This window comes from Trichosurus vulpecula, chromosome 5, assembly GCF_011100635.1.
Source record: "Trichosurus vulpecula isolate mTriVul1 chromosome 5, mTriVul1.pri, whole genome shotgun sequence".
Lineage (NCBI taxonomy): Eukaryota > Metazoa > Chordata > Mammalia > Diprotodontia > Phalangeridae > Trichosurus > Trichosurus vulpecula.
Genome location: NC_050577.1, coordinates 20,568,008 through 20,583,832, shown reverse-complemented (window position 1 = coordinate 20,583,832; position 15,825 = coordinate 20,568,008). Strand labels below are relative to the sequence as shown.

Here is a 15,825-nt window from a genome sequence, read left to right as displayed (position 1 = left end):
CAGATCACTGCTTTTTGGTTTCTGCTTCCTTTGAAGATGCTTGGAGAGACACTATTGGCTCCCTGGACTCGTATCTTTTCTGTAGCCTGCCTTCTCCTTCTACTGATTGGTCTGCTGACTTTGCCTCTGTCCTTGACCTCCCTGTTCCTTGTAGCTGGCTGTGTGCAGTTGGCTCTGCATGGTGCCCTGGAACCATGGCACCCTGGAACCACGGTGCCCTGGAATGAATTCGTCCACATAATTTTTTCTGTAATCACAGCCTTGGTTTCCCAGTGTTCTTCTCTATACATTTATCAACTTGAGGTGAAGGTTTACACATCAAGCCACAGCAAACAACTGGGATCTAGAGATGTCATTAGTTACCAGAGAAATAAGAGGAAGAAGGATCCAGCTGGAGGAGCTGATCAGGGAGGGGCAACATCACCCCTCCTTGGCTTTGCCTTTTGGAAACTTTCTCTGCCTTCAAGGCTCAGCTCAGTGTTCACCTCTTTCACAAAGCCTTCCTTGATGCCTCCTGCTGAAAGAATTCTCTCCCTCCTCAGAGTATTTCATTTGGGTCTCTCCTGGCTGGGACAGGTGGGTGCAAAATGCAAAACTGGTTCCTACCTTTGAGGAGCTTACACTCAACTGATGAGATTCATCATAATACAATAGTAATAATAGATCTTATTTTAATATGGACTCCAAGGCTCACAAAGCACTTTACATAAGTTATCTGATTTGGCCTTCACAACAGTGCTGTGAGTTGGTGCTATTATTATACTGATGTTACAGATGACAGAACTGAGGGGAGGGAGAAAGAGAGACAGAGACAGAGACAGAGAGAGAGACAGAGAGTCAGAGAAAGAGAGAGAGAGAGAGAGAGACAGAGAGAGGGAGACAGAGAGAGAGAGAGAGAGAGAGAGAGAGAGAGAGAGAGAGGAGAGAGAGAGAGACAGAGAGAGAGAGAGAGAGAGAGAGAGAGAGAGAGAGAGAGAGAGAGAGAGAGAGAGTTCACCCTATTCACCTCAGTCCCTTGAAATCTCTAGCTTCCATTAAGACTCCACTTAAGCTCTATTTTTTACAGGAAGCCTTTTCTGATCCCCCTGGCTGTTAGTGTACTCCTTCCCAAAATTCCCTTATATTCATTTGGTATGTATTTCTTATTTGTGTATATGCTGTCTCCCCCATTAGAATGAAAGGTCCTCAACATCTCACACCATATACCAAGATAAGGTTAAAATGGGCACACAATGCAGACATAAAGGGTAATATCATAAGCAAATTAGGGAAGCATGGATAATTTTATCTATCAGATCTATGGATAAGGAAAGAATTTATGACCAAACAAGAAATAGAGAGGATTACAGGAAGTAAAATGGATAATTTTAATTATGTAAAATTAAAAGGATTTTGTACAAACAAAACCAATATAGCCAAAATTAAAAGAAAAGCAGGAAACTGGAGGAGGAGGGGTGTTTAAAGCAAGTTTCTCTGATAAAGGCCTCATTTCTTAAATACATAAGTAACTGAGTCAATCTGACAAAAATAAGAGTTTTTCTCCATTTGATAAATGGACAAAGATATGAACAGGCAGTTTTGAGAAGAATAAATCAAAACTATAATCATATAAATGAAGGGGATGTCCATCAACTGTGGAATGGCTGAATAAGCTGTGGTATATGATTGCGAGGGAATACTACTGTGCTGTAAGAAATGATGAGTGATAGCTTCAGAAAAACCTGGAAGTCTTATATGGACTGATACAAAGTGAAATGAGAAGGAGCAAGAGAACATCGTACACATTACAGTGATATTGTAACCATGACCAACTGTAAAAGACTTAGCTACTCTGATAAATACAACGACCCACAATAATTCTAAAGGACTCATGATGAAAAATGCTATCCACCTTCAGAGAGAGAATTGAGGAACTCTGAATGCAGATTGAAGGGAAGTATAATCTTTTTTTCATTTTCTTTATTTTTCTTGTTTTGTTTTTTTGCAACATGGCTAATATGAAAATACATTTTTGTGACTTCACATATATAATCGATATCTTATTGCTTGTCTTCTCAAGGGGTAGGAGAGGGGCTGGAAGAAGGGAGAGAATTTGGAACTCAAAATCTTTAAAGAAAAATGTTAAAAAATAATTTTATTATTATGAATAATAATACTGTAAGTTTTTTGAGAGCAGAGACTATTTGTCTTTCTATCTCTGGAACTTAACACAGTGCCTGGCACATAGAAGGTGTTTAACAAATGTTTGCTGCTTAATAAATTTAATAAATGTTTGCTGAATTGAATTGGATGTGAACAGAGGATATTTGGGAGAGAGGGGATAGGAACAAACTTGTGTGTGTGTGTGTGTGTGTGTATTAAAAAGAAGGCCCTCTTCTTAAGAGCCCAGAAGTAAGAGGAAGTTGTAGTAATTTGGTCAATCATAATTCTTGGCCTTCTAAAGAAGCAACAGAGATTCTTCCCTCTAGGTTTTGGGTCTTTGCATTATGTAAACGTGTCAATAAAGATGCAACTCCTCTGGCCACTAGTTCTCCCTGACAGGCCATGTGTCTTCATTAAGCATGTGCCCTGGAGCACAAATGCATAACTAGAGGGTCAAGCTGACTACTGATGGTAGCAACATCACTGAATTCCAGAGTAAAAGCCATTGCTGTCAAATGATCTGCTTCCTGCTGGCCTTCCTCTGAATAGCACCTGTCCTTCCAGGAACCTTGACTTTTTATCATTTAACACCTGCCTGGCTTGGATGCAATGACCTGCCTTGCCTGCTGAGTGAATGGGGCTGATGAATATCACTTTCATGTTAAGATACCCAGGAGAAATATGATTTGGGATTTCTTGATGTGACCTATGTGTAACCCAGGCCAAACTTATTAATGGAGCAAATAGGTAAATGTTGACTGGTGAAAGGCTCTGTTCAGAGACAGGCAGGATGACAGTATCCCAGCTTACACCACGTGGTGGCACTGGCTCGTGGCAAACTTCTGCCATGTAGCAGAAAGCCGAGGGAAAAATGTGGAATTTCCATTCAAAATCATGGCCCTGTTGAAGTGTGCACCACCCTATGCCATGCTTACATCATTATTCTTTGGTGGTATGGATGTCACAGAATCTCAGAGTCAGAAGGAACTTTAAAAGCTCTGTGGCCCAAATAAGATGGAATTAGAATCCCTGGCATCATATGCCATCTTTGGGTGTCTGACCTTTGCCTGAAAACCTTTAGCAAGTAAGAGCCAATGCCCAGGCAGGCTGTTGTAATTCAGAATGTGTAGTAGTCACCAACCTCATTCCCAAACTTTTGAAACTCAAGAGTTCACTCCTGGAACCCTGGGCTCTGACAGGGGAGTTTTTGCTTTATCTCACCCATATCAAGGCTACTACATCACTTCTTAGACACTGCCAAGCTATGCTATCACTCAAGTAACACATCTCTTTCATCACTTTCTGGCTTGTGATTAATGCTTTTTCATTCATTTCTTCAATCATTCATACATTTCAACCTTCAATGAGGGGTAATCTACTTTTTAAGTTGTCTTTTGCACTTTGGGATAGCTCTTATTGTTAGGAAGCCCCTGGCCCTGTTATCTTCATAACTCTGACTGATCGTTCTTTAGATCTGTCCTCAGCACTTAAGCAGACTTAAGCAGACGAGCACCTTCAAGTCTTCTCTTCCCCAGACTAAACATCCCCTCTTCCTTCATCGAAGGCTCATAGAACCTTGAGGCCCTTCACCACCCCAGCTTCCCTCTTCTGGATACGTTCCATGTTATCAGTGTCCTTCCTAAAATGGAACAGCCCTTATTTCGATGAGCCATGACCTATGGCTACTTAAAATCACCATGTCTAAAACATCCCTCAGCTAGAATGACAGCTTTCCCTGATGTACAGAGGGAATGTACAGAGGCTCTGGACTGTCTTACAAACATTCACAGATTGACACTTTCTTTCTTCACCTTATGGGCTTAAAGATGGAAGGGGCTTTTGAATTCACAGGATCAGAGGACCATAGACTCAAGATCTAGAGTTAGAAGTAACCTCAGAGGCCATTTGGTGAAGCCCATCCCACCCAACCCCCATTGTATAGTTGAGGAATGGAGCTCCAGAGAAGTGACTTGTCCAAGGTCACCCAGAAAATAACAGAGCTAAAATGTGAACCCAGGTCCTTTGATTCTGAATTCAACACTGTTTCCACTGTAGCCCAGGTGAAAGAGCCAGCAGTCAATGAACTATCATATAAACCAAAGCCCGTTTTTAAAAAAGATGAAACAAATGATGAGCAAAGCTCAGAAGAAGATATACTTAGATAAAAGCCTAGGAGATTAAAGGCAAAAGTGCTACACAGCCTCTCCTAAAGTCAAGTATTGCATGTATATGTGTGTGTGAGGTGAGGGCGACCCTGGAGAGAGGGTGCTAGCCTTGGAACCAGCTCCATGATCTGCACACAACACACCTTCGGTGAGATAAGGGGTCTGATGTCAACCTTGGGAATTGGAGACAGAAACAGAGTCATATCCTAGACTTTGTTTACCTACTTTCTATGACCACCTCTGTGAAGGGTCCTTGGTGGCTTCTGCAGACAGCATTTTTCTTGTTATTGGTGTTCCTTTGTCCCAGATTGGAAGGGTGGCCACCCCTCCCTGTCTCATCCCACTACTCACTGGCAGGAGATCTTTGACATGCCCTGTTTCCAACCTGGCCAATTCACCCATCCTTAGATGACCTGGTGACTTCCTCATCCCCTGCTACCGGGAACTCACCATATTGATACCAGATGTAATGAGAACACCCAATTGTCTTAGCTCTCTTCAGCTCAGAGCTCCCAAGCTGGAGAGATCCATCAGCCTCTGTCTCCCCAGCCCCAAAGATTACAAGCAGGTGCCTTCACTCTTTGTAATTAGTCCTTTATACCAGAAGTTCCATGGGCAGAATTTAATATTCTGACCCATCTTTTCCTTCAAGCTATCCCCTTTGGCACCATGGTAGGGAAGAATAGGTTCCAAGTTTTCTCAGCTATGTGTCTGTCTAGGAATTTCATATGATCTTAACGTGTGCACGGGCATACATTGAAGAGAGATGAGCCCTGGAAGCTGCCTGCTCCTCTATCAATCCCAATGCTCTGAAGAGTCAACATACAGTGAGCACAAGAGGGATCCTGTATTCTTTGCACATTTCAGTCACTTAGCTCTGGTGCCTTCTGAGAAGGAAGAATGAAATGCACTTGACAGTCAGTGTTACAGTTGAGAATATTTAAAAGTCTCAAGCAGAACAGAGGGTTTAAAGTCATATTGTCTGAATACTTTACAACTCTAAGGTAGAGAAGGGAACCTGTGTCTCTTCATGCTGTAGCTGCCCAGTGGTGGTATCAATTCAATTTTAAAAGCCTCTTCTGGATGCCAGCTTTGAGTCTGCTCATATGCCCTAGAAAGAGCTTGTTGTTAAATATTCAGGGAGAACATTAACACTTCGAAAATTGACTCTCACCCTCCCTCCATTTTTTTAAACCTAAACATTTTAGTCATGATGCATGAAAATATTCTTATCAAGATGATCATTGTTAAGGAAAGGAACTCCAGACTTCTCAATCAGGTCGTGACATTGCTCTGACCGTTTTCTGAGGACAGGGGAATGGAAATATCTTTTCAGAACTAGAATTAGACCAGGAGATTAATTTTAATGAACTTTACCCAAAGTACTTTTTATATAGGAAAAAAACAGAAACAAAAAACAACATCTTGATCTCACTGGGCTGTGTATGTACTAAACTACGTGTAGGCACTAAACAAAGTCTCCTCAAATGATTAGAGTTGGAGATGGCAGTTCTTGAGGATCCTGGGGATTTGGGGAAAACCAACTTTTTACATTTGATCAAGAAAATAAGATCCTTTATGTTTCCCCTGGCGTATTTCCTCCTCTGCCAACCCCATTATTATAAGCCTATATGTGCACGTCATTTAATCTCAATAGAATATAAACTCCTTGAGGAGGTTTTTGTTTTTTTTTCTTTGTATCCCTAGGACCTAGCAGTGATCAGAGAATCAAAGCTGCTTGGTGATGCTTGATTGGCTGATGGATGCCACTGTTAATACATATGGTGTATCTAAGTCATCACACAAAACAAACTAGCCCAGGCCTCTGGGATCCAAGTCTGAGAATAACTTTGGCACAGGGAGTTTGCCAGAGTGTTGGCTTCAGAGGACTGGTACTGGACATGCCTCTTTCCTCTGGGCAGCAAAGTGATGCACTACTGCTGCAAAATGAAGCCTGCATTGTCAGAAGGGGCCAATGGGTTGTTTTGGTTTGTATTAAATACTACAAGGGGACGGATCTATTGGATAGGAAGTGAGGGAGGAAGGGGGATTCTTTAGGAAGTGACAATGATGCTCTAAAATGAGCATCAATAAAATATTTATTTTAAGCATTTCCAAAACTATTCAAAATAAAAATGAAAATGACTCTATTGTTTTGTTCACTTTGTTGGTGATCCAAACTCCGGACATATCATGGATGAGAACCTCATCCATCCAGGGAGGGGTGAAGGGAAGACTGTGGGCTCGTTAAGACTTTTGAATTGATGGAATTCTTTAGTTGATTCTTGAAACCGAATCCAAGATTAAACAAAGGTTAAAATATGGGATCTCCAGAGAGTGGCCATGGAGAAAATGGAATATTTTGTTTTTAAGTTTTACAAAGCACCCTTTATCATGAAACGCTCAACATGCCCTTCTGTGAACTGTATGGCAGCTCTCCTCACTGATGCCCAAGCCGAAGTCTGTTGGCATTTGAATCACGACTGAAGAAAACAAATAATTAAGATGTCACACACAAGACACGGCATGCCATAAAATGTTAATGGGACTCAGACAGAAAGATCACCAATATCAATAAAGGGCTGGCAATTGATCACGGTTAATGAGGAGAAAGAGAAGTGTCATAATACTGACCTCCCGAGGACAGATGATCCTCTTGGGCCTTGGTGCTTCTTGCTGTAACTGATACACTGCCAAAGAGAAAAATGCAGTTATGATAATTAGGAAATGATAATATACACATACACATAAACATGCATTCAGAGAGACTTCTACACAAATGCTCCTCAGAAACTAAGAATGAATCACTGTTGTTGTTTTTTAAAGAGAGAGATACAGGTATATCCTTCAATCATAAGAATCAGGTCATTTATATGGAAATTAGTCACTGAGAATGTAAACTGACAAAATTTATTTTTTTTTATTCTTACAAGGCTGATTTTGTTGGGTAATTGTTACTGGCACTGCTTGTTTTTATGATTTTATTGGAAGCCTAAATATGATTGAAAATATTCTGAATATTTTAAAGATAGAATATCACTTGGGAGTACCTAATGGTAAGACCAAATGACAGGATTCTTGAATTTAAATGTAACCACCAGAGGTCTTTGGACTGGCCCGACAAGGACTGACATGAAAAGAAGTGTCATTTTCTAAAGGCACCTACAAAAGCCCATCAGAGAGCTTCCTGTGAATGAGGAAAACATAGTGCCTTTTCTTCTTTTTCCTACTATCTTTCCATTTCTATGCTGCCTATCACCATGGTTCCTCTTCCATTTCAGTGTTTCTCATTCCCCCTCCCCCTCTTTCTATTTCTCTTCCTTGGCCTCTTTTCTGATCTCAAAGACTCTGGATAATACCTCTCTTCCACCTGTTTTCAAGGCAAACTTCAGACTATGACAGAGCTGAGCAGAGAACTCACGGACTGAAAACCAATTTAGCTCAGCCTGTCACTATCAGTGTGCCTTTTGCCATTATTTCAATGACTGAAGCCTGAATGAGTCTTGGTTCTCCTGCAGGCCCACAATTCTGTTTGCTCTTGCAGAAAAATCCCAGTCGGATGGTGGTACCTTTTGACTCTACTATCTTTTTTTAAAAAAAAAAAGAGTGAGTGAAATGTCTATGGCTTCTTTCAGTATCTTGACAAGGGCAAAGTTAATTAGTGATGGAATCTACATCAAGCGAAAAGTCCATCTTCGTGAACTGCCTCAAGATACTTAATCCTACTAGAAAACAAAGAGAAAATGGTTTGATTTTCACAAGGCCCCAAGCTACAGAATGTTCTCAAAATGGAGAAGGGGTGACGCTGTCATGTGGAAGAAGATGTGAAGGTTACAGGATAAATGTTGTAATCTTGGGTTTTTTACATTTATAACTTCAACTGTCTGCCATCTTGACCACATTAAAGTAGACGCTATTCATCTTGGAGAAGACTGATATTCTGGGCACCTGAGGGTTCATGTTTATGAGTGCCCCCTTTAATGGGGCATGTTACAAGCCATCTGTGCCTTCTCGTCCGCTCGTTTTATTGTTTAAGTCCTCTCTGAAATCTTCCAATAGAACAGAAGTTCTGTGAGGGCAGAGAGATTTTAACCCTCTATATCTCACAGAATGCCCGGCAATACTGTATTGTAGTAGGTGTTTAGTAAATACTTGTTGAATGACTGAAAGAAGGACTTCTTAGAGGCCTTTCTCAGGCCTTTTTTTTTTTTTAACATTTCCTAGGTTCTATATCAGATTGTTTGCCATCTTGGGGAGGGGGAGTGGGCAGAAGGGGAAAAAATTTGGAATTCAAAATCTTACCAAAGTGAATGTTGAAAACCAAAAATAAATTAAAAACCCCCAACATTTTTTAGGCCCCTGTGCAACATTTGAGTACTTTTCTCTCACCCCTCATTTGCACCATATACGTGACCTGCCAACCTCCTTCTCCAATCAAGTATTCCCTAGCTAATTTTTTTACTTCTCACACATATCCTCTTTTGACATATGCCCCCGTCTCCTGCTACCTGGCTCCCCAAACCCCACAGTGGAACAACAATACTTCCCCAGTGATGCTGTGCAGCTATGAATCATGCCACATCATGATCTCTAAGAATCAAAACTGTGGGTGACCCAAGCTTGAGGACAAAGAGCCAGTGCTCTTAGACATTTTATGAGATGTCTGACTTTAAAGGGAATGGTTTCCCTGCTCCTAGGGATGGGTGGTCTATCTATCAATGAAGGTGCATGTAGGATGGGGAGAACCCATGTTCACCTTCAGCTCAAACAAGTACTGGGAACGTGGAGCCAATAGAAAGGGAGCCTGCCTCTTGCTAAGGGAGTCAGCCTGCTAGCAGGTTCACTGTTGACTGAGATGGGGAGTGGTGAGCAATGACTCTGCACAAGCAGAGTGGGGAATACGCACCTGAGGTTGGGCCCCCAGATTTTCTGTGAACACAAGTTATTTCTTATACCTCCAGCACTTTGGATAGAAGGGTAGATGGCAATGTCTTTGGAATGGGGAAAGGAGAGTACAACTGTCAGCTGTATGCCCTCACTTGGGGGTGGGAAATTCCAGTAGACCCTGGAAAATAGGGATGGTGGCATTTCTCCAATATAGCATGGAGCTCCTTGAGGGTCCACACTACCAGAGAAAGGTATCATGTAGAGGGGGACTTGATATCATATGGATTTGTACTTTTTATGCACTCTAATAATCTGACGGCAACTGATAAACCTAAAAGACAGTAAAATGTTGACATTTTTTTTCCATTAGGAGCTTCTGCCCATCCTTCCCTCTCATTCCTACCAAGACACGACAACAACCTGTGAACTGTGGGACAATGCTTATGGATGCTCAAACTTCATTAAAGGCAAGGTGCCAGAGAGACAGCTTGTTGTATAGTAGAAAGAGCTGATTTTCTGATTTTCAAATTAGATGACACCATCATAACATCCTAGACCTAGAGCTGGGCCCAGTTGGTCCAACCCCCTCACTTTACAGAAAAAGAAACTGAGTTCCAAGATGGTCAAGAGCCTTGATCTTAGAAGGCACCTAGATCTGTGAGGGCTATCAGGGGCCAGGTGGTCTAACTACTCATTTTACAGTTGAAGAAACCGAGTCTTAGATTATGTGACTTGCCAGGTTCACACAGTAAGTGCTTAAGGTGGGATTTGAACCTAAGCCTTTCCAGCTCCAAGTCCTACACTCTGTTGTAATACCAATTAAGTTCAGCTGTTTTTTTTACTGTTTTAGAATGATAAATTAATTAAGTGTCTTTGATTGAGCCTGACTAGGTACACAGCCCCAGGCCCAAACCCCTATCTACTAGGTGCTAAGCCCATGTGGTATGAAGCCCTCAGGGTCTTAAGGGGAGTTGCTAAAACCAAAGCCAAGAGTAGGAGCCTAAGTTGTGGTCACTCAGATGACTTTCGATGACGTCCGAAGACTGTATAAAAAGAGAGAACAGAGCTATCTGCTTGGGGGTCTGAGCTACAAGAGGAGTGGTACGTGACTCTGGGCCAGCTGTTGTTATGAGCTCCCCAGCTCCTGAATTCATATGTTGATGGTTCCTTGGTAACTATGAATTTTATTTGGTCTGTTTATAATGTATGTTCGTAATTTGTTTGTTTTTGCTCTGAAGTTCAGGCTACTGGCTTTTTCCCCTGAACTAAGTAAATGATATTTATATGTTGGATTGAAATAAGATTGTTAACCCCCTAACACTACTTTCCTCAGTAAAGCAGATCCAAAGAACCTGTGCTGGCAGCGTCTGCGTCATTGGGCTCGTGTTGGTCTTTCACCCCCGCAATAGCTGCTAGCCAAATTGTTGTAACATCTGTCCATTCTGCCACCTGGCTCTTGTCTTGATTTGGATGGTTTAGATCCTGCCCCTGCCATTCACTGCCTTGTACAAATCCCTCCTTCTCTCTAGGTCTCATTTCCTCACTTCTAAAATGAGAGGATAGGATTTGGTGGCATCTGAGATCCTTTTTAGCTGAAGGTCTGGGAGACGTAGCCAGAGCTATGATTCCATAACCTTGTCCCAGCTTGTTCCATTAGTTTGGGGAATTTTAGGCTGAAGAGTCAGACTGGTCGGCGAGGCCAAAAGCAAGAGGCCTTTGTTTGGCTCACTGTAACTCACAAAAGGGCGATCCTGAGCTTGGGGGGCAGCTGAGGGGAGGATCAGAGAAGGTTAAGGCAGAAGGGTTTCTTGCACTATCAAAGGTCCTGCAGAATCTCATGATTCCAATGAAGCATAACCACTCTGGAGTCAGGCTGGAAACCAAGGGAATTTTTCCACCCAGGGGATGGGGGATGCTTTGTGAAGGTCCAGGGCAACAAGCCGGCTTCCTTGTCCCACTGAGCCTGCCTCTCTCTTCAATGCCTTTCCTGATCCCCTCCCCCATTGGCTGGTGCCTCCCTCCTACATCGCCTGGGATTGAACTTCTCTGTAGTTCTTCACTTTAAATTTGGACTGTGTATATTTATATGCAGCACTATTGTCCCCGTGACTAGAACATAAGCCTTTCACCAGGGGTTGCTTCATTCTTTACCTGACTGATTATTCGTAGCACCAGGCCAAAGTCACCCTGCTTTTCTAGCCCTGTCTTGCATGCTGTAAAAGTATCAAGCTGTGGACCAAAGGCCAGAGGCCAGAAGACACGTCATGCAGGGGAAGGGCTCCTTGAAACCCTCCCCCAAGCCTGGTGCCAAAAAGCCGGCCAGGCTGGTTACTGTAGATAAGCAGGCAGTGCTGAATCCTGCCTGGCACGGACATTGTCCAAGCCGCCAGTAACGACATCCTGACAGAGCCATGGGCAGGCCTGAGGGAACCCCAAGTTTGTCTAGACTGCAACTTTTGCTGTATCACTGACACTTGACCTATGAAATAATAAGAAATAGCCAGCATTTACATAGTGCTTCAAGGTTTGCAAAATGTTTTACAAATACTATTTCACTGTATCCTCACAGTAACCCGAGGTGGTAGGGCTATGATTTTTCCCATTTTACAGATGAGAAAACAGAGGCAGGCAGAGGTCAGTTAGGGTACTGTGCCCAGGGTCAAACAGCTAGTAAGTGCCAGAAGCTGGATTCGAACTCAGTTCTTTTTGACTCCAGGTCCAGTACTTAATCCACTGTGCTGTCTAGCTACTTCAAATTAACATAATCTGTAGCATGATGGGATGGGAAAGGAGAATCACTTCTGGGCCTTCATATTCAGGAACTATGGAGTCCCAAACCTTTACAATTAGAGGGTACCATGAAGGCTTTTTACTAAAATTCCCTCAATGTCCAGAGACTGGGCCAACTTTCTTTTCTCCAACTTGCTTAGTCATTTGTCCATAAGGGCAAAACCCAAAGTGACAGTGTGACTTTCTGCTTAAGTGCATCTCCTGGTAATATTTTAAAAGATCAGCTACAGTCCCAGCAGGATTCTCTCAGAGCCATAACTAGGGTAGAGAGACAGGAGCTTTGTCTCAGGGGTCCAACATTTAGAGAGCACTGACTGCACTCTCAGTCTTTCAGAGGTAGATACAGTTGAATTTAGCACTGGGTTGCAAGATTAATTCATTTAAATAGGAAGCTACAAGACAGAGATTCCTCCCTATGTCAGGGCACACCATGACTGCCCTTCTCCATCCCTCCTCAGCTGAGGCCTAAGGTGTCCAGGGTCACTCAACCACGGGGACCTTGTGACTCAGTGTCTTCGGCTGTCTCTCTCTGGAGTTTTCCCCAACCTCACAAATCAATTTGCTTTTAAAAGTTCATTCACCGGGACTCTAGTGCTGCTGGCCTTGGACTCCAGGACTGCTGATCAGATCTGTGAACTCTGGTCTGGCAGAGAGACTTCTGGAACAGATTCTGGTAACAAACTAGCTCAGAAACCGTACAAGGGGATGTCTCCACTTTGCTCCAGAAGTTGGAGAAGAACCAAAGAAGTCAGCTGAAGTGATCCTCTCTTTGTAGGGCTGTATTTCCCACAACACACCAAGAGGGAAGGAATTTAAGCAATCTCTGAAGTTGCTTCCTTCTCTGCAATTTGCTGTCGCTGAATCTAAGGCCACTCTTAGGTTTTTTTGCCCTCATGTATTTCTGAAAACCTGTCATAAGGTAGATCTCTGAAAAATTTCCCCTGGGAATAATATAATAATTGGAATTGAATTCCTGACCAAGGATTTAGCATCGAATAAACTATCAATCAATCATCAAGTATTTATGAAGTGCCTGGTATAAGCCTTGAAGGAAAAGATAAAACTCCATAATCGTTTAAAAGGCACATTATGTTCCAAGTCCTTCAGAACAGGATGAAATGGGATGCACGCTCTGTAGTCTGGTTCCCGACCTTATCATTCAAGTGAATGGACTCTCTCCAAAGCTGAGATCTTCATCACCAAGTCCAACAGCCTGTTCTCAGGACCTCTCTGCAGCCTGTGGCACTGCCCATCACCCTTCTCCAAGATAGCTCTCCCTTGTCTCCTGGTTCTCCTGCCTGCCTGCCCTGTCCTTCTCAGGCTCCTTTGGAGAATCTTCCTCCAGGTCATGCACTCACTGTGTGCTGACTGCCCTTCTCTTTGCCCTCTTTGCTGTCTCAATGATTTCCTCAGTTATCCTGGGTTCAATGATTATCCCAAAGCAGATGATTCTCAGATTTATTTGTCCAATCCTAACCTCTGTCTTGGGGCAGCTGGGGGTGGAATGGATAGCGCACCAGCATGGAGTCAGGAACACCTGAGTTCAAATCCAGCCTGAAAAAGCTGTGTGGTCCTGGGCAAGTCACTTAACCCTGTTTGCTTCAGTTTCTTCATCTGTAAATTGAGTTGGAAAAGGAAATAGCAAACCATTCCAGCCCCTCTGCCAAGAAAACTCCAAATGCGGTCACAAAGAGTCAGACATGATTGAACAACAACGAAACCTCTTTCAGGCTCCGGCTTACATTAATCACCCACTGCCTCTAGACCTTGGATTGGATGCACTCCCCCTTTTCTGCTCCTTTCCCCACCTAGCATCTTCCCTCACATCCAGCTGGATCTATCTCGTCATCTCCCCAAATGCAACGTGACCTTCTGGAGAGCCAGGACCGTGTTTGGGCCAGCACTTAGCATAGGGCCTGGATTGTAGGAAATGCTGATTATAATATCTGTGCTTTTCACTGCCTGGATGTGGCGCTTATTTGAAGTCCGTGGTCCCAGACAATTATTTACAAGGAGCCTCGATGTATTTTAAAAAAATGGTTTACTTTAATAAGCAATATATATTTAATACTTTGATGGGTCTGATCTTAGCCATGGATCGTTGTGAATGTCGTTTCCACAGATAAAAAATCATATCAGTTTCTGGTGTTAAACCATTTGACAGTTTGTTGGTGTTGTTGGTGTTTTATTGGGGTCAGAGGGGAGATGGTGGTCAATGTGATGTGAGTGGCCATTCAACTCGTCTGGTATGTGGTCTGCTGTGGGACTGATGTGATCAATGAACACCAAGCCATCAGTACATACAAAGCAAAAGTAGATGGAGAACAAACCCAAAATACAACCTGATCAGATAATTTCATAAATTGGACCAAAAACTAATATGCTGACTCTAATAAATGCTCATTAAACAAATTTTCTGTTGGACTTAGAGACAGCTTCTTGCACCAAGGGACCATTTAATCTAAACCTTTTTTTTTTTTCAGTTGAGAAAAATTTAGAGGCTATTGACTTAGAAAACCACAAATTAAGATCATCTATGTTTCATTGTATTTTTATTTCTTTTGTTAGCTATTTCTCAATTACATTTCCATCTGGTTCAGACCACAGTGGGGAGTTTTGTGGGCCACAGAACTGGATGGTCCAGGCCTCCTAAAAAGTAAGGAAGTCTCAATGGCTCCTTTCTTTTAACAAAATTTCTTACACCAAGCAGAGGCGTTAGTAATCCCACTAGTGAACTCAGAACTGAGCTCAAAAAAACGTAAGTGTGGGCACTGCCTTTGCCACTGCTCTCTAGTCCCCTTGTCCCTTTCCTGCCCCTGCTGCTGCTGGCATTTGTCCTGTTGGAAAATATTGTAAGGAAAGCCCTTTAAGAGTAAAGGCGACTGCCTGACTTTGCCTTCTCCCCACTCCTGGGTTTATTCCAGGCCACAGCTGCAGCTATTCAGCCCCAGACCAAAGAACCGCTACCAGAAAATGACAGAGGCCCTTTTCCACCGCAGCCAGCTCTGCCCATTAGGCTCTCTCTGCCTGACTGCTCTAGAGAAGGAGCCAAAAAAGTTTGGGGAAGATGCCCGTGGGCTCTGGCCTACCCCCAATGCCCATCCCTTTCCTGCCCTGACAACTCTGCCCCTGCCCTGACTAACCAAAATGAAGGATAACTTTTTAGGACAGAGACTATCATTCTGAATTCCGGGAAGGGTGGGATAAAAATTACTCCCCTCCACCCCTCAGAGAAGTTCATTGGAGCAGAAACAACAACAACAAACCACAACAAAAACTATCCCAGTATCTCCCAGATCTGAGAGAACCACTGGATGATCTGCTACTGGGAGTCTTCAAGGCCTGGCTTTCCCTTGTACCATGAGACTGCCTCCCGTCAAGCTAAACACGGGTGGGGGTCATGCTTTGTGTCTTTCTGCTCCTGCCTCTAGTCAGGAAGATACTAGGTGTTCTAAGTATTGTCCTTTACAATTTTATTTAGAAAGAGCAGGCACAGAGCTGGCAGAAAAGGAGAGGATGGGGATTTGGGGTGGGTGAGAGCACATGAAAATCTCCTCCAAACCTTCTTCTGGACAGCAGTAGGAGAGAGGGCTGGAGGAGACCTCACCTAATATTCACTACACAGATGAGTTAACTGAGACCCAGAAAACTCAAGGGGAGGGTTTAAGGGTGCACAGGAGGACAATGGCAGAGCCCCTGACTGCAAATCCACACCCACCAGGTTGCCTGTGCATCTACCTTTGGGCGGGCAGATCTCCAGCTCATAAAACCACCACTTGCACCCTCGCCGACAGCCTGAGCAAAAAATGTTAAGAGCTGAGAGGGCAGGAAGCCAGAATTC

At 43.1% G+C, this 15,825-nt stretch overlaps 1 protein-coding gene across 1 annotated transcript in view; it reads right to left on the bottom strand.

The window, feature by feature from the left end:
* CHN2 (chimerin 2) overlaps positions 1-15,825 on the bottom strand; it is a 291,448-nt gene that overhangs the window by 115,271 nt on the left and 160,352 nt on the right. Inside the window, exon 3 of the mRNA XM_036761047.1 lies at positions 6,942-6,997. Within this exon, the coding sequence (XP_036616942.1) occupies positions 6,942-6,997 (56 nt within the window). The remainder of the gene's footprint in view (positions 1-6,941; positions 6,998-15,825) is intronic.